The sequence below is a fragment of the Tribolium castaneum genome, chromosome 1 (genome assembly GCF_031307605.1).
Source record: "Tribolium castaneum strain GA2 chromosome 1, icTriCast1.1, whole genome shotgun sequence".
In the NCBI taxonomy this organism is placed as follows: Eukaryota; Metazoa; Arthropoda; class Insecta; order Coleoptera; family Tenebrionidae; genus Tribolium; species Tribolium castaneum.
The window spans coordinates 6,717,884-6,744,104 of record NC_087394.1 but is presented as its reverse complement, the minus strand read 5'-3'; the positions used below and the strand labels follow the sequence as shown (position 1 = coordinate 6,744,104).

The 26,221-nt window shown below is 26.7% G+C and overlaps 1 protein-coding gene across 1 annotated transcript; it reads right to left on the bottom strand.

Annotated features, from left to right (window-relative positions):
* Window positions 1–377: 377 nt before the first annotated feature.
* Window positions 378–24,384, bottom strand: LOC657222 (glutamate receptor 1). The gene is made up of 13 exons (XM_963693.5): window positions 24,241–24,384; window positions 18,142–18,294; window positions 17,686–17,943; window positions 17,375–17,628; window positions 13,098–13,469; window positions 12,617–12,838; window positions 12,423–12,543; window positions 8,923–9,017; window positions 8,285–8,872; window positions 4,840–5,084; window positions 4,673–4,778; window positions 4,402–4,614; window positions 378–594 (listed from the first exon to the last, which is right to left on the bottom strand). The coding sequence occupies exons 1-13, from the start codon at window positions 24,323–24,325 to the stop codon at window positions 517–519; spliced, it is 2,790 nt and encodes a 929-aa protein (XP_968786.2). The 5' UTR covers window positions 24,326–24,384; the 3' UTR covers window positions 378–516.
* Between the last annotated feature and the right edge of the window lie 1,837 nt (window positions 24,385–26,221).

The following is a 26,221-nucleotide window of genomic DNA, read 5'->3' as shown; positions in this document are numbered from 1 at the left end:
GAGTGGGAAATAGTATTTTGAAAAAATGTTACGTAAATACATAGCTTCTGAAAAAAAACCGAGCTATGATTTCCGCGCGTGTTTTCCTCTTTTATGTGGCGCCCCTGTTTCCTACAACTCGAAACGCAAAAGAGCAAATTGCGTTTGGCCTAGAGTGCGCCTGGCACAGCGGCCTGCAGCGGTGCCCTGGTCACGGACACTGTTCTATTTAGCGATAACATCGCCACGCAAACATCCAGAAATCAGCCGAGGACGCAACCGCTTTGATCTTGTGCTTGCTTGACCATAATTCATCGCCGCGGCGGCGGCGGCGGTTGCTTTTCCCGGAACTAATAATAATTCGCTTGCTTCAGGATAATAAAATGAAACCACACAACAAACAGGTAATATTTAATAGCCACAGTCTAAATTGACACAATCTACGTTTAAGTAAAAATATTACAATTAATGTGACGCACGCGATGAGATATGGTAACGATGAAAACGTCAACTCTTACAAATTGGTATTTTTGGGCTTCACACTTGAGTGTGAGTGTTGCTGTGGGCTTGCTCCTGTTCGTTAGCACCGGCGATTTGGTTGGCTGGAGTGTAGTACTGGAAGTTGAAAAATTGATTACTCGAAAAGTGTGTTAACTATATTCGTTTAACGGCTTAATTATTGAAATTTTAAAAGTGGAAGGTACAATACGAGTATAAATAGTGTTTGGTGGACTTTCGATTACGTTATTGATAACGATACGTAGTTTAGAACCCATATTTCGATTAAATTATTTTTAGAATTCAACAGGTTCTCTATTAATAAAAACTAGAATTTAGTTTGGAAAAGTTTTTATAAATTAGGATTAACATTGTATAGTCATATGGAAGCAGATTACGTTGCATGGGATAAAAATTTTGCGATTTTTTTATCCAGAACAGGGAGAAGAAAATGATGTTAAAAAAGTTTTCAGTTTTAGAATTTTTAACAAACGTTTCAAGAAATCTAAACTAGCGTCTTGACTTCACTTAGCCGATTTATCAGTTATTTTTCAGCGTCTTTTTAGTCTAAAATTTCTTGTTAACACTGTTGACTGTGGTATTGATCTGTCTTTTCGTATCGTATTTGTTAAATATTTTTTATCATTTTTTTATACCAAAAAATTTTTGTCGTATTGTTACAAAAATTGTAAAAATTGTTACTTTTTTTTGTTTAATATAATAACTAATTTAAATAATATATTAACTAAGACACGTATTTTTTCTTAAGAACAAAGTTTTATTTACATTTATTTACATCCTGTGGTAACAAAACGAAAATATCCAGATTTAGGTAAAATATTGTAAAAATTATTTTACACTATAAAATGATTTATGCTTTTTTTGTAAACTGTTTATAAGAAATTTCTTCACTAAGTGAAATTTTAATTTTGTATTAGTTCTAAGTGAGGAGTGATTTAAATAAATGACGCTTCTGTTGAAGAATTTAAAATTAAATAATACAGGAGAATTTAATTGTTGGACTTTCGTTCAGTTGTTTACAAAAACGAAGTCGGATTTTTTTTCAAACAACTTAATTTTTTATTTTTTTTTAGCAGCGGCACCGATGTTGCTGTTTTATTTCCTATAACTTCGAATTCAATTTATTTTCGAAGTTGCAACTTTTTTAATTGTATGGTATAACATTAATTGTTGATTTTTTAGTAGGTATTTGTTTAATGTTGCAAGAGCAACGTTTCTGCTAACTAAAGTAAAAAAATACTATAATTTGAAGTGCCATAAATTTACCATAAAAATTTAACTTTGAAAAGCTGTAACTCGTAAAAAAAAGGCATGGGAATTTTTTAATTTATTTTTATCACCACTCGGTACTTTTGAATCAGCCTGTATTTTAATTTAATTTTTACTCTATTTTTTGTAGACATTTGCTATTAATTTCAATATATATCTAAAAATTACAAAAACGGAATGTCTAGTTTTTAAGATATTTTAAATTCAGAAAAAAATTAAATTTGCAAAGTGAAGAGGTCACCAGACCTGACCTGACCTGACCTGATGTGTTTGTATGAAACTTTTTCTTTTTTTTTGTTATACTTTTGTTAAAGCTTTAAATGTTTCTTTTTTTTTCTTAAATTGTAAACAGGCTGAAATCTCTACCACAATTAATTCCAAATAGTGCAACCGTTCATAATTCTTGCTAAAAAAAACGCTTTCTTATAAATCTACCAAAGATTTCTAACTGTTGTAATGTTAACTTAACCACACATATCTGTCTAAATTAAAAAAAAACAGTTTTCTAAAAAATAAAGTCGATTTTTTCGTTTCCAGAGAAGTTAGTAAGAAATCAAATCTTCAAATAGTTTACGAAAACATGTCACGTGTGAATTATTCATTTCTGAAAAAAATTCTGAAATTTCTGAAATTAACTTTTTTAGGAATCACTTGTACTGACACAATCTTTATAAAATCTATTCTTTTTTATATTAACGGACGCGTTAAATAGTCTTATGTTGGCACCACTGGCTACATATTTCATAATTATTTTAATAAAAAAATAATACTAAGTATTAGCAAAAAATTATATTTTTCTTGTAAATATTAAGGCTAAACTTCTGAAACATTCCTAAACTTTACTCGCTTGTTTAACATTTAACATTCTGCAATTTTAAACACAATAATTAGGAATGAGACAGACAGTAATTAAAATAAGAGTTATGAAGTAATTGACCTGGTAAATAATTTAAAACTAGCTTCAATTTTGATCGTATTTAAAAATTACAAAATTTAAACACAATTTTTATAACACCCATTTGTATTATCCTTCAATGAATAACTTTTTTCGGTATACCTGTAAAAAGTTTTTTTTTATTTTTTAGTTATTGTACGGAAAGCTCAAATTAATAATTAAGTTAATATTAAGTTCGTCTTTAGACAGAAGATAACAAAATTTTGATTAAAATATTAAACAAAACAATAAGTTATAACAAAATTTATTGAAACGAAAACAAACAAAATGTGCTGCTACCGATGTTTTTACAAAAAAAAATATTTTGGGAAGTTTACCTAATATCAAACTAACTTTAATTAATGGAAATATATTAATGTAAACTTTAATAAAATGGCGTTTCTGTTAGATGCATATGTATTTAGTACTAATTTTTTGAAAATGAACGTGAATAATTAATTGTAAAAATGTAATGATTTAAATCAGTGATGGTTTAAAGAGACCAAACTATTGTTTCCTTAGATTGTTTAAAAAAAAGTACTTTAAGTTCTTTAAATAGTAAATAGTATTTTTTCAATTTCACTCCAAAAATTCACTCATTTGAAAAGTTTTTAGCACGTTATCAGTTTAATATTTTCTTTGTTTTCACAGTATTTTGCGAGATTTTGCTCAAAATGGGCAAAAAATCATTTAATTAGATTGAAAATGACGTTGTTTATGCTTTTTTTTTGAACATTTCTTTTTCACAAAAACATATATACTTTCGTCAGAATTACTCAGATCTAAAATTGTAAAAGATGAGGAGGTTATTTTTGGCTTTTTTCAATCTAAAAGACAATTATTGTGCAAAGTTTTTCTCGAAAGCTTTCTACAAGAATTTTGACACGTTTTTTGAGCTGAAAATATTATTTTTTCCCAATTTTTTTTGTTAAAGGTTAATTTTTTGAAAATTATGCTAAAGCTTATTAAGAAATGTCATTTTTATTTCAAAAATGTACTTATACTATTAGCCTTGTTGGTGTGTTTTTGAACGTAAACTGTAAATTTTCCACTGTAAACTTTACATTTCTTCTTAGAGATCGTACTGAGATTTAACAAAACAATAATTTATAACAAAATTTATTTAAACGAAAACAAACAAAATGTGCTGCTACCGATGTTTTTACAAAAAAAAAATTTTTGGGAAGTTTGCCTAATATCAAACTAACTTTAATTGATGGAAATATATTTATGTGAAAATTTAATAAAATGGCGTTTCTGTTAGATGCATATGTATTTAGTACTAATTTTTTGAAAATAAACGTGAATAATTAAATGTAAAAATGTAACGATTTAAATTAGTGATGGTTTAAAGAGACCAAAGTATTGTTTCCTTAGATTGTTTAAAAAAAGTACTTTAAGTTCTTTAAATAGTAAATAGTTTTTTTTCAATTTATTTTTTTGCCTTTCGCTGTACCAAATTTTTTTTTTATATTTTCAAAAATAGAAAGTTCTTAAAAAAATGACTAGACTAATTTGTAATTTTTTTTTCAAATTTATTTTTCTCGTTTCGCTGCCTTTTAGCATCAGTGACTCAGACACAATGAAATATTTTACTGCTTGTCTGAAATAAAATGTGAATAATTAAACGCAGCGTCGTATAATTTTGATGCGACACTTATGTAAATGTGTTTTTTATAGTAGTTATAAAATGTCATTACCCTTCCATTATCAATATCCCTTCCGACGCCAATCGTCAAACGAGCTTTCGCCTTCATGGCATCACTGAGCGGAATTTTCGCTCTCACGGCTTCTGTATGCGATTTGTAGCAAAATTCGATCAGAGCAACAGCCAGTGCTATCATAAGACCTCCGATCAGTATGTAGAAAATTCCAGCGACGTTACTTAGAGATAACTCGTTTCTAGCTGCGTCCTAAAAGAAAGCATCAAATATGTTAATGTTAAAATTACTAAAAAAAAGGTGAAAAAACCTGTTTGTCGTGAATGCACTCAGTTCTGTCGTACCACCACCGATTCATTAGTTTTGTTAGTTCGCCGTTCTCTTTCAAGTTCAGTACTGCTAGATTAATAGCGTCTCTGTTAGAAATAAAGCATTTTTCTAAATAAGTATTTTAGTCTTAGTTAAAGGAAAAAATACCTCAAAGGCGAGCCCAAAGGTGTAGCAACTCCAAACCCTTTAGCATCCAAATTTCGTCCAACTTTCATCGTATCGCAAGGTTCTCTCTCGTTGATGTAGTCATTTTTGGGCGATTCGATCAAAAGGGCGTATTTGCCCTTTGAGGTCCGAACACGTCTAATGCCTTCATCGTACGATTTGACGAAAACGTGCTTCCGCGAATTCATGTATTCCCACATTTTTGAGTAGAGGGTTATTTGTGACCTCTGCAAGAAGCCAGTTTTAAAATTAGTTATTTTTCCAAAATGTCAGTTCAAAGTGGAACAATTTTGAATTCTTGCTCAACACAAAATTTAGTTCCCAGTCAAAAATTCGAGATAAAATTGTTTAAAATTGATTTAATTTTATCTAGTTTACTAATTGCTTCAAAAAACTAATTGCTTCAACACAAAATTTAGTTTCTAGTCAAGAATTTGAGACCAAATTGTTTAAAATTGATTTAATTATAACTAGTTTACTAATTGCTTCAAAAAAAAGAAGAAACTTTGACCATCAAATTTTTAATATGCTAAGAAAAACCTGAGGATCAATTACATTAAAAAAACTTTTTCGTGACTGTGCCATGCCTCACATGTTCGACTAGCAAAAATTCTTTGTCTGAAGATGATACAATAAAGTTTCGAAACGTGAGGACGAATTTAATGTTGTTTATTTATTTGTTTATTGTTTATTTATTTTTTTGAACATCTCTTTTTCACAAAAAAAATATAAGCTTTCGTCAGAATTACTCAGGTCGAAAATTGTAAAAGATGAGGTTATTTGTGGCTTTTTCCAGTTTAAAAGACAATTATTGTGCAAAGTTTTTCTCGAAAGCTTTCTACAAGAATTTTGACACGCTTTTTGAGCTGAAAATATTATTTTTTTTCCAATTTTTTTTGCTAAAGGTATATTTTTTGAAAATTATCCTAAAGCTTATTAAGAAATGACATTTTAATTTCAAAAATGTACTTATACTATTAGCCTTGTTGGTGTGTTTTTGAACGTAAACGATAAATTTTTCACTGGAAACTTTACATTTTTTCTTGGAGATTTTACGTAAACCGACTGTGAAATTACATGTTTAAGTATAAAATGACTTTGTTTTGTTTTTTCTAGTGATTTTAGCGTACGTTTTTGTGTTAAAATATTTGTTTAACATGTCCACGAGATTTTAATGCCAATAAGATTTAAAATGACGTTTTTTTTGGGCTTTTTTGTGCGTTTTTGCATATTTCCTAATCAAGAACATCATTTTTGGTAAAAATTTTTAAAAGCAATAATAAAAATTTGCTAAATTCTATCAAAAACTGAGTTACTTTTCATTTTGATTTTTAGTAAACGCAAACTGTAGTGCATTAAATTCTCTTTTTTTCTGAAATAAGTCATTTTTTACAAAAACGGTCGACGAAATTACTTTTTTTTTTCTTTGTCGCTGATAATTTGTCAGAAAAAACAAATTTTATTTTATTATGTTTTTTAATTCTTTTACAACGTTTTTTGGTTTTAAAAAAGATTTAAAGGTTTATTTGGGAGAAAAATTTATATTTTTGTTTCTTCTGTATGTAAATATTTTAATTTCTCGAGATGTCGCTTAGCCAAAGTAAAAATTTATGTAATTTGATAACAAATGTCGACCGTATTCTATTTTGGCCGTTTAGCAGTTGAAACAAGAAAAAAAATAACCTGGAAAATTTCTATAACAGCGAAAAAATATTGCCCACTTTTTTATTTTACACGCTCTTTGCTTTAAAACTATGAAAATTTCAACGTCGCATTGTACCAAATATTTTTTTTAATTTTTATTAATTAATTACTTTTTTATTAAAATTAAAATTAAAAATTGACGTTATACTTTTACTATTTTCTAGAATCATTTTAAGTTAAATATTTATTTTGGTGTGAAGTTTTTTATACCATTTTTGAATAATGTCGAATAATATAAATACTCCTATAAACTTTTACCTATTAGGAACATAAACAATATTTTACGAAATAAAAATATTAATTGGAAAATGTCTACATCCTTAAAATTTTTGCATTATTACATAATTTCTAGTTTTAGGACTTAAGAACTTTTAAATGCTTCAACAAATATTATTATAAATAATAAACAACTGCGGCCTAATAATGATTAATCAATTTGGATTTAAAATTTTTTTAAAAAAATTTTGAGAAAATCACACGCATCGAAACCAAATTAGCAAACGCTATTTGAAAATACGATAAAAATATACCTTTTGTAGCTTATATCTACAAGTATATATCTACAAGATTTTGCCAAATACACTTAAAACGATGTTTTAAACTCTCAAATATAAGCCCAAAAGGCATTAAATTTTAATAAAAACACTTCAGCTTTTGACTTCTAAACAGAAGCGATAACCTTTAGTGCGACAATTTTTTTATTAAATACCTTTTGGAAGTAACGGACTACACAATTACTTATTTAAATGAAAAATGATAGAAACGAAAACTTCTTTTTTCACTGAAAATGTCTTTTTTTTACAGAATTTTGTAAAAATAGGTGCTTTTTTTTTAGCACGTTTAGCTATAATAGTTTTTACATTACTTTTTTAAAGATTTCGGTAAAAGTTATAAAAATTGACTTATCTGGGTACCAACTGTTATTTTGCTAAACGTGAAAAATTGTTCAATCTTATAATTTTTGGGTGTTTAGCAATTCTAAAATCAGTAATTTTAAACAGAAATACAAAATGTTTCACACAAAATGATTTTTCAGTTTTTCTTATTTTCTTATTTTTTCTCTCTATAATTTGATTTTGTGTTTTTTTTTTGAAGGAAATTTAATTCTCTATCACTCTGTTTTTCTAATTTTTTACCTCATATTGGTGTTTATTTTTTTGCTAGTTTTTTTTATAACCAATTTTATTAGCATTATTATTATCTTTATCTACAAATGCCAAAAGTCTACATTCTCAAAAATATTCTCATTATCATAATATTTCTAGTCTTTTTTCAGCTTGAGTGCATTAATACTTCAATAGAAGTCATTAGAAATAATTAAGAAAAAATCTTCAACTTAATATTAATTAATTACTTTTTATTACAAAGAATTTTAGAAACATTCTGAAAAAATCACACACATAGAGATAAAAGAATTGTTTTCTAGCAGACGCTAGTTTATGTAATAAATTGTTTTTAATATACAGTAAAAATATATTTTTAATAACCGCACCCTGTATTAGGAAATTTTTAATTTAATAAAGTTAATATGTGCTACTAAAGTCTCTTATTTTTTTTACTTATAGTCATAAAGTGAGTCGAAAAACCGCTAAAGCAAAAAAAATACAAAAACACTTATTCATGCATGAAGGCTTTACGTTTAGTTTTTTTTTCTACTATTAATAATAAATCTTGCATAAATCATAACCCAGTTTTACAAAAATTGTCAAAATTTGGTACAAACCTTGAAAAAGTCCCACGTCGCCCCATGGTACAGTGTCCCATACTCAACCTCCGTCTGGGAGGCCAAATCCTCTGGTGAATTAATCGGCGCCACCATCCTCTCAACTGTGAGAAACGCTGCCAAGTTGGCAGTGTACGACGAAATTAATATAAGGGTAAAAAACCACCAAACCGCCCCCACAATCCTTCCCGAAATAGACCTGGGAGCAATATCGCACCCTTGTTGCATAAAAGCACCCAACGAAAACCACAACGAGTTCAACATTGTAAAATCATTAGCCATGGAATTGTGTGTTGAGTGTTGTCCTGAGGGATCTCTATGTTCCCCAGTTAGGTGGAGGAGTCTCCATTCATACGGAGAAAATCTCGACACCGTAAACAGGACTATACTAACTCCTATGTAACTGAAAATCACGCAAACCCAAATTTCTTTTGACAGTGGGTTCAGGAAACTGAAAACTCCCGGTTTTTGCTTCATTGGTTTTTTGATCATTATTGAGATTCCGAGCGACATGAACGGTTTGCTGAAGTCGATCACGCGTTCGCGTTCGGAGGTTATTGTCATGGGGGCGATGGCAATGTCGGCTTCCTGTAAAAAAATTATAAAAAAATTGGTGGTGGAAAATTTTTGGGGCTTACGTTGCGAACTAGTTCTCCGACCATTCCGTCCCAGTTGCCTTTCACTTCGTGGTTTTCTGAGCCGTAATTGCCGTCTTTTACCACTCGGAGCTCGTCTACAAAATCGTAATAAAAGTAAAAATAATGTTTTTTTGTTCAAAAGCTACAAATTAAAGCTAGAATCAGTGTCTTATTTTCTAATATTTTAGCTTCAACAGCGATGAAGAGCTCGTTATTTATTTCAGGAACTCAATATATTAAGATGACAACTTATTTTTTTATTGTCAGCGTCTTAACACTGAAGGAATATAAAAAAAAATAAAATTACGTTTACAACTTGAGTGGTTTGAAAGATTATTCCAAAAACAATTTTAAAAAATTTGAAAGTTTCGGTTTTATGTTCAAAAGCTACAAATTGTTAAAGCTGAATGCAAAAAGTTAGAAAAATCAATGTTTTTTTTCCAATATTTTAGCTTCAACAGCGATGAAGAGCTTGTTATTTATTTCAGGAACTCAATAACTTATTATTTTTATTGACAGCGTCTTAACACTGAAGGGATATTAAAAAAAATTAAAATTACGTTTACAACTTGAGTGGTTTGAAAGATTATTCCAAAAACAATTTTAAAAAATTTGAAAGTTTTGGTTTTATGTTCAAAAGCTACAAATTGTTAAAGCTGATTGCATGAAGTTAGAAAAATCAATGTTTTTTTTCCAATATTTTAGCTTCAACAGCGATGAAGAGCTTGTTATTTATTTCAGGAACTTAATAAATTAAGATGACAACTCATTTTTTCTATTGTCAGCGTCTTAACACTGAAGGAATGTTTCAAAAAAAATTAAAATTACGATTACAACTTGAGTGGTTTGAAAGATTATTCCAAAAACAATTTTAATAAATTCGAAAGTTTTGGTTTTATGTTCAAAAGCTACTAATTGTTAAAGCTGAATTTGCAAGAAGTTAGAAAAATTAATGTTTTTTTTTTCAATATTTTAGCTTTAACAGCAATGAAGAGCTCATTATTTATTTCAGGAACTCAATAAATTAAGATAACACATTTTTTTTATTGTCACGTTAACTTTGAAATTAGATATTTTCAAAAAATTTTAAGGTCACGATTACAACTGTGTGATTTGAAAGATGATTCCAATAACAATTTTCAAAAAAATTCGAAAATCAATACAACTATAAATATTCTACCAATATTTTTTCGCAACAGTGTGTTTATTTAATTTTTAAACTATCACAATTTTTTAAGAATAGATTTTGTTTGTAGCTAAAATTTTTAATTCTTGACATTATATAAAATTGAACTAAGAGGAATGAGAGAAAAAATTTACATTTTTTGAACAAATTAATTCATAAACGCGGTTTTTAAAATTAAATAAAATATTCATAGACCAGACTCCGAACATTTTACTTTGTTAAGTATTTTGTTTTTGTTGATAAACATATTTTTTTTTCTTATTTGAAAGTTGCAAATTGTTAATTTAACAATTTAGTCACAGTTTTCATCCACTTTTATTTAAATAAGAAGCATATTTTTGATTTATTTTGTTGGGAAACTTTTTTTCAACAACATACTAAAAATTGTATTTTTTTTAAATTAATTTTATTTTTATTTTCTAGTTTTAAGCTCTTCCAGAACATTCTTTTCTTTTCTTTTTTTTGTATTTGATGATGAATTTTTTGAGCTTTTTTAAAAAATGCCAACGTAATTTGTATTTTTTTCTTTACAAAATATATTAATTCAATAAATTAACATTGGCTCAATTTTCAATAACAAATAATAGAATATTTTTAATTATTTTGTATAACTTTATATTTATCTACAAATTTTAATATAAGTATAATTGATTGACAAGACTGAAAAAAAGACGAACAAATGTGAGAAACGTAGAAAATAACACATTAAAAAATTAAGGAATTTAAAATAAGAGGCTCAAAAGTTGAAAGAAACTGAGAAACGGAAACATTGAATTTAAAAAAAAAAAGTGAAAGTCTGTCTAATAAGCAAGAGTTCAGAAAACTGAAATAGTTAGAAAATGAAAGAACGAAAGACAGAAAATGAAAAACTAGAACTCAAATGTAAAAAATTAAAAATTGATAAACAGACATTTAAAAAATGTGAGAAATTGATAAATTTTGAAAATTTATTGATTTAATCTGAAAGACTAAAACACTGAGACACTAAGTAATTTAAACATGGAGACCTTGAGAAACTTAAAGACTGATATCCTTAAAAGTGAAAAGATAAAAAACTACGAAACTAAGCACTGAAAATTTGGAATTCTAAAAAACTCAAAAAAAATGAAAATTTCAGCATAGATAAAAATCATAGAACAAAAACCGAAAACTACAAATTAACATTTTAAACACTAAGATGCTGAAAAGTTAACAAACTTAAGAACTGAAAACCTTTAATATCGAAAACGTTTAGATTTGTAAAGATAAAAAACTGAGAAACTTTGATTTAGCCTGAAAGACTAAAAATAGTGAGACTTTAAAAATTAAGCCTTAATGGATAAATTTGTTGTTCTAAAGAGTGAAAGATGTAAGATTGAGAAATTTGAAGAAAGAAAGTCTGAAAAACTAACATATATAAGCAATGAAAAGAGCGACTAAAAGATTGATAATGAAAAATATCATAAAACTAAAAAATAAGTAACAAGAAAAAATTAAGAACTAAAAAATTGAAATACTGAGAAAACAACATTTTAAGAAATATAAGAAACTGGGAAACTGAAACTGTGACTATGACTAAGAAATTAAAAAATCGTGACTTCAAGTTTACTATCACAAAGGGTGAAAAGACTGATAAGCTGAGACATCTAGGCACAAAAATCTGAAACAGTGAAAAACTCAAACATTGAATAAAGTCATTAATAAACTGAACATAAAAGTGATCACAAAACAAATAAATAGGAAACTACGAGTCAAAAAATTTATAAGACTGAAAAGTTAATTAATTTAGGAACTGAAAAGCTGAAGTACTAAAAAACTTTCAGATTTAAGAAGTTAAAAAACTGAAAAACTTTGATAATCGAGATTTTGGGGAAGTAAAAGACTAAAAAACTGTCGTTATAAAGAGTGAAAACACTTGAAATTGCGGAATTTAAGGACTGTAAGACTAAAAGCTTAAGATAGTTAAGGACTGAAAAGATTGGGAATGGAAATGATCATAAAACTAAAAACAGGAAACAGAAAGAAATTAAAAATTGAAAAACTGAAACTGTGACGATGACTAAGAAACTGCAAGACTGCGTGATTTTCTGAAACATTAATAAGAAACTAAGAGATTAAAAAATTACAAAGTTGTGAAACTAATAAGACTCTGGGAAGCTAAGTGACTGAAAAATAAAAACAGAAAAAACTATAAAATTTCAGGTTAAATAAATAGAGATTAAATTGCAAAACTGACACTCTGCGCTTTAAGTTTTAGAGCTTTAAAAGAGCTTTTACTTTGGGTAAAAATTAAAAAATTTGGAATAAAACCATCAGATATTTTTATTCTACTCACACGTAATTCCCAAATGTTTGGCAATCAAGTCTGCCAAATCCTTGCAATAGCCCTCAAAACGATCATTTCCACTTAAAGTCTCTCCAGGTTCAGGTGAGCGTAACATTATGTAAGGCTCTTCCTGAAAGATAATTTTTTTAATGTATTACCTACTTCTATTAGGTACAGAAATAATCAAAATTTGGTCAACTTACTACAATAGTTGTAACAATATAAGTCCGATTTCTCTCAATTTGAGCGTTACTTTTTAGCCGAATGTATTTAGCAGCAACTGGTGTAAAACCAGTCTCGTCGCTCCATTCTGCTACTTTGACCATAGCACTGTTTATGGTCATTTCGACAACATGAAGAGTGTAATTTTGTCGTCGGCCGTCTTCACTAAAACGGATCTCTCCAGTCAATCCTTCAATCTCTACCTACAAAATTTAAAGACTACTTTTTAACTCATTTATTTAGTTTCTGATTTATTTATTTATTTTTTTAAACTGGGTATGATTTTGTTTTTGAAAACTAAAGTGTGTTTTTTTATTTTAGAAAAAATTAAAACGTGTAAAAAATTGTAACAATAAATAACTACATGTATGTAGGTAATTCCATTAATTTATCTTTATTCTATTTTTTTTAGTTGTTAACATTTTTGTTAATTTCTTTATTAGTTTATAATACTGTACTTACCTTTCTTAAATATCTCGAAATTTTATCGCCATGCTCCCATGGTATAACCCACCCTCCGGACGCATTACAGTCTAAACCCTTGCTCCCATTATTAAAAATTTGTCCTCGTCTCATATTATTCCTAAATATGTCTTGTTTTTTTCTCAATAATTTATTAAAAGCTTCAACGAGGACAAAAACAGCATCGTACATAAGAGCAGCTTGAGCCGAGATACTTTCCCGGCCAGTATTTTGACTTCCAGTAGAATCTAACTTTTTCCAGTTATCCAGAAAGTCTTTGACGTGCTTTCTGGAACTATCAACTATTCGAAATCCAGTTATGTTAATTGCGCCGTATTCGATTACTTCACTCTCCCATCTATCGTCCATCACCTATTAAAAAAATAAATATTTTCTCGACTTCTTTAAGGTAAAAGGGGATATGTTTTAGTGTGCTTTCTAAATTTCTAAATTTATATTTCTGTTCTGTTATTTTTTTCACCGTTCACATTTTTAGAAAACTGGAAAAAGCATTATACACAGAATATAATAATAATAATAATAATAATAATAATAATAATAATAAAAATAATAACCAAGACAGGGCGACGTAATTTTATTTTTTTCTGGTCACAGATGTGGCAAAAAATTTAATTGGTTGTGTCTTAAAAAGATCTAATTTAATCAATTAATGAATATTTGTAATTAAAACCTCTAACCTCTAGACTTTAGAGGGGAGCGTAAAAGTTAAAGGCAGGTACAAATTTAATCTAAAGAAATTAAATATAAAATAAAAAATATATAAATATTAGTACTGAGAGTAAGAAGACGAGACCACAAGCCAAACATTTCACTTTGTCTGTAATGAACTCAATAAACTAATTAGTAATTAACATGAAAGCAAAGACTTAAAAAAAAAGGTGTTCAGAACTTGTTCAGAAAGCTTTTGTAAGGATTAAAGAATTTTTTGCGATTTAAAAAAAATAATGACCTTTCTTGTACCTCAATGAGAAGGGTTTTTACATTAACAGTAAGTAAAGAAATGATCTGTAAACCTTGGAATGACGTAAAGGAGGCACTTTTATTGCCTACCAGATACGTCGAAAGACTACCTCTTAAATTAAATACAGTTTTTATACATATTATGAATTTAGTCTAAATATGAAAAATAGAAAATTAAAAAAAAAAATGTTTAGGTTGTGTATAGCGGAAGGTTTTAAATAAAATGTAAGAGCAAATGTGTTTTTTTGTTTTTACTAATTACACTAAAATCTAAAAAAAATATGCAAAAATTTCTTTCTAGGGTTGTTATCATTAATGATATTTTAGACAAAAATTACTTCAAAAATTTGTTTACCTTGATCTTTTTTTTATATAATTAATAATTATTTATTATTCTTATTTTCATTACTATTTGTTTTAAGTACATTAATCAAAAAATTTGAAAATTTAAAATTGGAATTTTTGGCTTGTTTGACCGATATTTCTTAAGAAATATTTAAATTTTTAAATTAAACTTAAACTTTAGTTCATAAAAGTGAACACAAACTTTTGAACAGTATCATTTTTGGACAATTTTGCAAAAGCTTTAGGAACTTAGTGAATTTTTGACTTACAACAGTTTTAACATAATATGCCAATTAGCAAAAAAATAATTTGGGATTTAATTATGTCGTTTTTCTACTTTAAATACGTACATAAACATTTAAAAAATTGAAAAAACTAAAACATTCGAAGGAAATAATAAAGACTCGAAAAGATTATTAGTTAATTACTGACACTGACTTTTTTAAAAAAGAAAAATAAAATAGAAAGAAATAATAGTTAAAGTCTGATGAAGATAAATAACCAATCATCATTTCAGTCATAATTTTCAAGGGCATAAATCTGGATCTAAAGCTGGGTTGTTTAACTTACTCGTATTACAATGAAATTTCGGAACCTAATAGAGTTTTTTTGTTTCAAAAAATGCTTTAACATTTAAAAGATGCAAAACACTTTTACCCAAAATCTGTGATTTTTTTTTCATCTTTGAATAAAATCTCTCAAAATCACTTAACTTTCAATAGAAGCTTTATGGCTTTATGGCTCTCAACAAATAATTTCAACCTAATTGTATATTTTTATTATTTGGACAAAATCTCGCTGTTGTTTAGGTAAAATCAAAAACGTGCACAAACGTTTTCAAAAATTAAAAACAATGTGATTTGTTGCAAACGCTCGCTTAAATATGAATTAGTAATAATAATTAATAATAAATTATTTCGTAATAACAATAAATCTCGGAATAAATTTCACAGAATTAGACAAAAAATTAAGTATTTTTAATAGCAAATGCTGAGTTCTGTGTGGTTATTAGTACTTTTTTTAAGTCAGTATAATAAAGTATGAACTTTAAAAATTTTATAATACAACTAAGTTTTTACATTCTACGTTTAATTCGGAGGCTTTAGTGTTTGTTTCATTCATTCTTCTATTTTTATTTATTGAATTTTTTTTGCAGTAAAGAACATTGTTTACAGTTTCTAGATATTTTGACAAAATCTTAGGTATTTCAGAGAAATTTTTTATTAATATGACATTTGGTGTGGTAATTTTTCTATAATTTATCATTAAAAAGCTTTATAACAAAGTGATTTTTTTTACCGAAAAAATATCAAAGTAAATTTAAACCAATAATATTGTCTTCCAATTAAAAAGTTGGATTTTGCCGTAGTCCGATGTTTGAGTAACATTGAAAAATTACTACAAAATAATCAATAACAATTCGTTTAAAAAATATTTTCTGTGTATGAATAACTTATACAGGGTGACCCAGCGGTGTGTAATCGGTCTATAACTTTTTTGCTATTTGAAATATTGCCATGACAAACTAAAAATATTTTTATTATGCACAGGGTGTTGTATACAGGGTGGTGAACCAAAGTTATATTTTTTTAAATGGAACACCTTATCAATTTTTGCATAATTGGATTCTACGCAAAAAATAATGTAACTTTATATAAGCAATTATGGGTCTATCTCTTTTCGTTTCGGAATTATTCAACTTTTCGTTATAAAAAAGACCAATTTTTGAAAAATCACTGCAAAGTCGCTTATGAATATTTTCCGATAAATTTGCAACAGAAAAATTTAGAATACCTTGTAGTTTTAGTTAATGGTCGACTTTTAGTTAAAACACGCAGATAATATACAGGGTGTGCCAAAACGTAAAAAGTTCAATAACTCATTTTTTTCAAATGGAACAGCCTGTATTTTATTAAATGTGTCGATAGCATTTTTGATAAGCTTTCTAACGGTATAGGGTTTGCATAACAAATTTAAAATATTTTTCGAAATTGTTCAAAAAAATATATTTTATTACAAGATAATTTGTTAGCCTAGAATCTGATAGTCAAATAGTAATAAATTTTTTGACTAATTACACAAGTAATCTAATTATTACCTGATACATAAATGAATTTCACTCATCAAGAATTATTAATAAAATAAATAAAAAAATTATTTTTTATTTTTTTGAACACTTTAAGAAATATTGTAAATTTGCTATAAAAACCGCATATCAATAGAAAGCTTATGAAAAATGCAATCGACACATGTAAAGAAATACATGGTGTTCCATTAAAAAAAATGAGTTATTCAACTTTTTGCGTTTTGGCACACCCTGTACATTATTTCCGTGTTTCAAGTAAAAGTAGACTATTTCCTAAAACTACAAGGTAATCTGAATTTTTCTGTTGCAAATTTGCCGAAAAATATTTACAGGCGACTTTGCAGCGATTTTTCAAAAATTGGTCTTTTTGATAACGAAAAGTTGAATAATTCCGAAACGAAAAGAGATAGACCCATAATAGTTTGAATAAAATTACATATTTTTTTGCGTAGAATCTAATCATGTAAAAATGTACAGGGTGTTCCATTTAAAAAAATGTAACTTTGGTTAACCACCCTGTATACAACACCCTGTGTACAATAAAAACATTTTTGGTCTGTGGACTTTAAGTCGCTCTATCGGATAATGAAAACAGAATCGCAATATTTTAAATAACAAAAAAGGTCACCCTGTAAGTTGTTACAGATGATGGAAAATCATCTATCGCATCTCCAGTTTTCAGTTAATTCACGTTTTGTCCAAAACTAATATTTTTTCTAGTTTCTTTCCCATTCTTTTCGCATCATTACATTAATAGTATTATAAACATTTTTCTTTAAATTGTTAATGAAAAATTTGTTAATTCAATTTTTGAAATTTCGCTGCTAAAAAAACAATTATGGCCTTAATTATTTTTGTAACTTACTAAACCAGACAGTAAGTAGTGATAGGTCCTTTTTCCCAACGCAATATCCCTAACGTGACTAACGACAATTTCTTTCGCCATATCTGCAGAACAATCGAGCACTACGTATTTATGCTCCCATCGCGACTGTTCCTCCAGTCCTCTCAGGAACTGTAAAGCTTCCGTAACATTGCTTATTCTTCTAACTGTTGACACTTGAAAACTCTCACTTCCCGGCACTAAACCCTGATAAATTTGCTGTAATCTGAGGAGACCTAAAATTAACTCTCAACTCAAGAAATCTATCGACAATATTTTCTTTTCCATCTTACCGTCATTTGAATCATAAAGGTAAATAATTTTAGGCCAGCCATAATATCTGACTGTGTCTATAATAGCCTGGTGGTACTCAGGCCGCATGGAAATGGCATAATCCAGGAAACCCGATGATGGGGCTAGGACTTTTTCAGGGAACCATGGGGTGACAAAGGGCATTTGGAAAGTGTTGCTGTAGGAATGTAACGTGTCGAAGGAATCTGGTGAAACAGCTCCCAACATTGAGTAAACGCCTCTCTGGAACTGGTTACATACTGAAAGAGAATTACAGAATTTATTGTCAAGTCAACAGAATCTTTTTTTAGTTATTGGCGCGGTATTGCGTTGGTTTATTTCCTTAACGTAGTGTTTTCCGGCAAGTTTTATAAACACGTTGTTTGTTTCTTTTTGCGGTATAAATAAATGCTTGTTGGAAATTTTAAACTAAAAGTTTGTGTAGATCGATAACTTACTAAGTCTTGATAATTTGAAAGCGTCTGCTGTATTTATGACGTCGACGTACGCTTGTAGTTCGAAACGTCTTGCCGTGACGTTCTGGTTGTGGTTTAACATTGCAAACTTGAATGCAGTTTGAACCTCATCAGTGCCTTGCTCGAATATTGCACCTAAAACGAAGTTATTACAGTTTATCGATATTTTTTTTTCAAAAAGTAATTAGACAGACAGTGAAAATTACACGTGGGGATAATTGGGGAAGCTATAGAAGCTTTCAAGAATAATAATTAGTTAAAAAAATTCTGGAGAAATTATGCTAAACATTATTATTATTACAGTTTATTGTTAATTTTTGATTTCAAAATGTAATTAGATAGACAGTTAAAATTATACATAAGAACAATTGGGTAACTATAGAAGCTTTCAAGAATTTTTATTTATTTAAAAAATTTTTGAGAAATTATGGTAAACATTATTATTATTACAGTTTATTGTTAATTTTTTGTTTCAAAATGTAATTAGATAGACAGTGAAAATTGTACATAAGGACAATTGGGGAAATTATAGAAGCTTTCAAGAATATTAATTATTTAAAAAAAAATTCGAGAAATTATGCTAAACTTTATTATTATTACAGTTTATTGTTAATTTTTTGTTTCAAAATGTAATTAGAGAGACAGTGAAAATTATACATAAAAACAATTGAGGAAACTATAGAAGCATTCAAGAAAATTAATTAGTAAAAAAAATTCTCGAGAAATTGTGCTAAACATTATTATTATAACAGTTTATTGTTAATTTTTTGTTTTAAAATGTAATTAGATAGACAGTGAAAATTTTACATAAGGAGAATTGGGGAACTATAGAAGCTTTCAAGAATATTAATTAGTTTAAAAAATTCTCGAGAAATTATGCTAAACATTATTATTATTACAGTTTATTGCTATTTTTTTCACAATGTAATTAGATAGACAGTGAAAATTATACAAAAAGACAATTGGGGAAACTATAGAAGCTTTCAAGAATATTAATTAGTAAAAAAAAGTTTCGAAAAATTATGCTAAACATTATTATTATTACAGTTTATTGTTAATTTTTTGTTTCAAAATGTAATTAGATAGACAGTGAAAATTATACATAAGAACAATTGAGGAAACTATAGATGCATTCAAGAAAATTAATTAGTAAAAAAAATTCTCAAGAAATTGTGCTAAACATTATTATTATTACAGTTTATTGTTAATTTTTTGTTTTAAAATGTAATTAGATAGACAGTGAAAATTTTACATAAGGAGAATTGGGAAACTATAGAAGCTTTCAAGAATATTAATTATTTAAAAAAAATTTCGAGAAATTATGCTAAACTTTATTATTATTACAGTTTATTGTTAATTTTTTGTTTCAAAATGTAATTAGAGAGACAGTGAAAATTATACATAAGAACAATTGAGGAAACTATAGAAGCTTTCAAGAATATTAATTAGTTAAAAAAAATCTCGAGAAATTATGCTAAATATTATTATTATTACAGTTTATTGTTAATTTTTTGTTTCAAAATGTAATTAGATAGACAGTGACGATTATAGATAAAGACAATTGGGAAACTACAGAAGCTTTCAAGAATATTAATTATTTAAAAAAATTTCGAGAAATTATGCTAAACTTTATTATTATTACAGTTTATTGTTAATTTTTTGTTTCAAAATGTAATTAGATAGACAGTGAAAATTATACATAAGGACAATTGGGGAAACTATAGAAGCTTTCAAGAATATTAATTAGTAAAAAAAATTTTTGAGAAATTATGCATAACATTATTATTATTACAGTTTATTGTTAATTTTTGGTTTCAAAATGTAATTAGATAGACAGTGAGGATTATAGATAAGGACAATTGGGGAACTATAGAAGCTTTCAAGAATATTAATTAGTTAAAAAAATTTCGAGAAATTATGCTAAACATTATTATTATTACAGTTCATTGTTAATTTTTTATTTCAAAATGTAATTAGATAGACAGTGAAAATTACTATAGAACCTTTCAAGAATATTAATTAATTAAAAAAAATTTCGAGAAATTATGCTAAACATTATTATTATTACAGTTCATTGTTAATTTTTTGTAGTTAGATGTAGTTAGATAGACAGTGAAAATTATACATAAGGACAATTGGGGAAACTATAGAAACTTTCAAGAATATTAATTAGTAAAAAAACTTTTCGAAAAATTATGCTAAACATTAATATTATTACAATTTATTGTTAATTTTTTGTTTTAAAATGTAATTAGATAGACAGTGAAAATTATACATAAGGACAATTGGGGAAACTATAGAAACTTTCAAGAATATTAATTAGTAAAAAAAATTTTCGAAAAATTATGCTAAACATTATTATTATTATTACAATTTATTGTTAATTTTTTGTTTCAAAATGTAATTAGATAGACAGTGGGGATTATACATGAGGACAATTGGGGAACTATAGAAGCGTTTAAGAATATTAATTATTTAAAAATATTCTCGAGAAATTATGCTAAACATTATTATTATTACAGTTCATTGTTAATTTTTTATTTCAAAATGTAATTAGATAGACAGTGAAAATTATACATAAGGACAATTGGGAAACTATAGAAACTTTCAAGAATATTAATTATTTAAAAATATTCTCGAGTAATTATGCTCAATATGATTATTATTACAGTTTATTGTTAATTTTTTGTTTCAAAATGTAATTAGATAGACAGTGAGAATTATAGATAAAGACAATTGGGAAACTACAAAAGCTTTCAAGAATATTAATTATTTAAAAATATTCTCGAGTAATTATGCTCAATATTATTAATATTACAGTTTATTGTTAATTTTTTGTTTCAAAATGTAATTAGATAGACAGTGAGAATTATACATGAGGACAATTGAGGAACTGTAAAGGATTTTATGAATATTAATTAGTTAAAAAAATTTCGAGAAATTATGCTAAACATTATTATTATTACAGTTCATTGTTAATTTTTTATTTCAAAATGTAATTAGATAGACAGTGAAAATTATACATAAGGACAATTGGGTAACTATAGAAGCTTTCAGGAATATTAATTAGTTAAAAAATTTCTCTAGAAATGATGCTAAAATTTAGAGAAATGTTGGCAGAAATGTTTCAAATTATTGATTTACAAAAAACTTTTTAAAAATATTTGCTTTAAAAAGCCAGACTTCCTGGTTGAGATTCAACTTGGATAAAGAAAACTTGAAACAGTTCAAGGAAAACGAAACACTCTTTTCCCCCTATATTGGTTTGTTCTTTCACTGTTCGTGCAGTAAATCTCATTTCTGGGCTGAATCCTTGGTTAGCGAAAACTTTTCCTCAATTTTCTACATACGATTGTGTTCGTACAAAGGTCAAACTTACAATTGTGTTAAAGCAGCTTAGTAGCTTATAAATTTTATTTTTGTGTATGAAAGAGATTGTCATTTGCTTAGAGGGTATTTTTGATTTTTTAAAGAATTTAATCAAGTTAACACAATCAGTCGTAGAAAAGAAACGACTGATATTGATAGTAAAATTAACGTATTTTGTTTTGTTATTGATTTTTATGACATTTTCCAAGAAAATCGATTTTTTATCTGACACAATTTTTATGCCTTTACGTACATTTAAAAAAAAATCTGTGAAAAATTTGTTTTTACTGTTTCCTAATAAATATTTATTTTGTATTTTTTTTTTATTTTCGACAATTTTTTTGGGTCAAAATTAATTATATACTATAAATAAAAGTTAAATCAATGAAAAAAAATATTTTATTATTTATAATTATTAATACATTCTAAAAAATCGCTGAAATACTTTGTACTTAATAAAATTTTTTTTCTTGTTTTCAGAAATTTTTTACATTTGTTTTTTGGTCAAAATTAATAAAGCACTTGATAAATATTAAGCCAGTAAAAACAATTTTTATATTATTTATAATTACACTCTGAAAAATCGTTAAATGTTAAATACGTAACTTAATAAATACTTAATTTGTTTCTTTTTTTTTTCAGAAAATTTTTACAATTTGTGTCAGACCATAGTTTTTCTTTTATTATAAAGATAAGGGTAGAAAATGCAGTTTAATTTTACTGTCATAAGACTTATAGCTTTTATTGATATCATAAGACGTCTTCTAGTAGCAATATTATGAATTAATGATAGACTGGCTGAGGATATTTTTTTTTAATATTTATAATTTCATTCTGAAAAATTGCGATGTTTGAATAATGTTTTATCTTACACAATAATTTTTTGGGGCCTAGGTAGCTACAGTTTGTTTACACAAAACATTTTTGCTTCGTTTTTTTTCAAATATTTAATATTACTAATTTTACTTATTAAAAATTAGAGAATATTCTGAAAAAATACAAGGTGAGTCAATAGAGGGCTACTTCTGTCTAAGATGCAACCAAAAATTCTAATTAGAACATTGGGTGAATTTTGAAAACATTAATTGAATCAACACTTATTTTTTTATTTTTTAAATAATAATAATCCATAATAAAATTTTAGCACTGTTAAGACAAATTTACCACTACATACATGTACATTGGGATTAAATATTTAACAGCAATATATTTTTTTATAAAAAAAACTTTTTATTTGCATTTTTTTAAGTTTTTTTTTGAACGATAAATATAGCTAGATAGTAGTAGTAAATATAATATAAGTAAATAGAAATAATAGAAGTAATATTTTTTTTAGCTGTTTATTTATGCTAATTATAGTGTGTCAATTTACTATGACAAAAATTTTATAAAAATCATCAGTATGGTTATTTCGTTTGTAACCTCTAGAAATGAAACTGTTAATTAACTATTAAAAAAATCGTGATTTAACATTTTTAGATTACTTTTTGTAAGGATATTTTGATGTCGTTGGCTTTGCCTACAACTAGAGTTTGCAATTAAACACTGATTTAGTAGATTTAGTACAAAAAATTACCGAAAGTTAAGTTTATTAAACACGATATTGTCATAAAATAAATAGGGTTCTCTAATTGTCTCAAATATTTTGTATTTTATTTAATTTTAAAAACATATCATACTTATTGAGAATATTTTTGTTTCTAATATTTTATTCAGTTAATTAAATTTTTTTCACCACAGTTTAAACTTCAATTACTTAATTAGATTTAAAAGTGAGTTCAATCCAACAACAATAAAAATTTTGTGCAACAATTAAAATTAAAAAATTAAATAAACTGCTTGTGATTAAATCTGAATTCATTTTTATGTGGTGTATCATCATTCGAAAGTTGGTTCGACATTTTTTAATCATTATTTTTATTCAAATCGTTATTTTCTTTATTTTTCGGTTTCGTTTTTTACTGAATTTTAAGATATTTTACATCTTTGACTATTCTATTACGATAATTTACTACAACTTTTGTCTATTTTCTCAATAAAAAAAAAAGTTTAAAATACAGGATGATTCAGCTATAACATCACAAAAGATACTTTTTTCTAGATTTGGTTTCTAGCTCAAGCATCTTGTAAAATATTTTTTCAAGTCAGAGAAGGACATTTTGGACTTATTTTAAGAATTAATGGTTTACGAATTGTTTTTGTATTTTTTTTTTAAGTTTTGTAACAAACGTTATTTTATTTATTTTCTTATATTTTTCTTAAATATTTAATTGTTTGATAGATTTAAACTATAACGTTGAAAATTGTCACGTGTGTATTGGTGAATAAATGGTAGATTATGACCGTGCGCGTGCATAAACACACATTATTATAGCCGGAAACATAATTTGCCGTCAAGTAACGTAATTATAAAAATTTCGTTTTAACTACATATTCGTATTTACAAAAGTTCTTGATTAATTTGAACAAAATTCATTATTTTAATTAACTTATTAACCCTTAATGATAATATACAGTGGTCTACTATTTTTTTTTCTAATACAAGGTGCGTGTCATGCAACCCTTGATTTTTAGAAAAAGTAGGTACCTAATAATAATATTAGCCACTCAAATAAAAAAAATGTGGCGGAATTAAGAACTTAAATTGGATTGACGTTTGTCTTCTCGTAGAAGATAACATAAAGCTTCCATGTTTAATGGATTATTACTTACCTAAGGGAATTTTATCTCCAGTGGCCGATACACTAATAGTGAAAAACGTCAACAAAACAATATTTTTGACGTTGGTGACGCTCATGGCGCTCGCCCAGCTTCACTAATGCTGGACCAAATCTAACAAAGCGACGCCCGATATAAGGGCGCAGACGCATCTTCCTGCTGCGACTTCGATCATTTCATTTGATGTAATTATCATCGAAAAATTTGAAAATTTTCTATTCGCATCATGATGATTTGTTCTTTATTGTGTTTTTTATTGTTTAGATTTTTATTTAATTATTTTAGGTAGCAGGTTTACCGCATTAATAATTAATATGGGCTCAATAATTTGTTTATCACAAAAACACAATTAGAAAAATTAAATTTTGAATCTAGTTTTTATCGGCCGCAACTATATTTTTAATTTTTGTAAGTAAAACATTAAATTGCTAATTTTTTGTTTTAAGGATAATCTATGTATTTTAAAAGCAATTTTTTTTCTAATGTTTAAAAGTTTACTATATCCCGGCGCATCCACCATTTGTGTACTTACTTATAATATTAATTATTGTGGGTATAATGTGCTTTTAAGCTAATAATAGGTATCAGCAGGTCACAATAACAAAAAACAGTACTGTATATACATCAAATAAACTTCTAATTAAACAAGGTGTACCTCAAGGGAGTATACTAGGGCCTTTATTATTCGTAATTTATATAAACGACCTATTAAACATTTTAACAGTCTTAGACAACAATAGTGCAGTTAACTTTGCTGATGACACAAACATATTAATTGGGGGTGAAAATATGACAGATACAATGAAAGAAGCATAGATATGCATGAATAAGGTAATAAACTGGACTAAAGAAAATAAATTAGTGTTAAATTTTGAAAAAACCTACGGCATTTATTTTGCAATATGTAATCACAAGAATACAGAAAAACCGAATAAAATTGTAATATCATCTAAAGAAATTGAATTAATAGAGAAAATAATTTTCTGGGAATATGCATTGACCATAAGTTAAGTTGGACTAATCATATAGATAATTTAAAAAAAAAATTAAACTCAGTACATTTTACAATACGTGTTTTAAAAAAATACATTAACATTGAACAACTAAGAATAATATACTTCGATAATTTTCAATCATTACTAAGCTACGGTATAATATTTTGGGGACAAAGTGGAAAGATGTCAAAAGTATTTGTTGCTCAAAAACAAGTCATGAGAACTATGTTTAACTTAAAATATAATGAAACTTGTAGGAACATCTTTAAAAGCAATAACTTTTTAACAGTAACTGGTTTATACATTTATAGATTACTTTTATTTTTCTTTAAACAGAATCTACTATTTAATGTCACTAACGACCATAAGTACAACACTTGCAAAGTAGACTTAGAGTATCCAAGACACAAACTCACGCTGACGGAAAAAAATTCTCATTATGCAGGAATAAAACTATGCAATAGTTTAGCTATGCATCTACGCACACCTTGTAATTTAAATTTATTTAAAAAGAAAATATTTGACTACATTTTGGATCTCGAACTATATACTTTAAATGAATTCTATAATAGACAGGTTTTTTGACTTATGTCTTAAAATTATTTGTATATTATTGTTATTTCTGTGTATAATACTGACGTTTTTTGTATCAATTTTGTTACTACATCTGTATAAATTGATAGAAATAAATTATTATTAAATTATTAAAAAAAATATATATTAACGCTCACAAAAATAAAAAAATGCGTATTTTTGATGATAAATTTTTCGAAATTTTTTAAATCATTTTGGAATAATTTCAAATTGAGTAGTTTGTTATTAATAAACATTAAATAAATTTAAGGAAAAAAATATTTGACTTAAAACTTGGCTTACAAATGTATTAATATGTATAATAAGTTAATGAGAAATGTACGATGTGTTTTAATAACGGTTGTGTAAGTAAAGTTGTAATTAAAATAGTTTTAATGTTATCATTC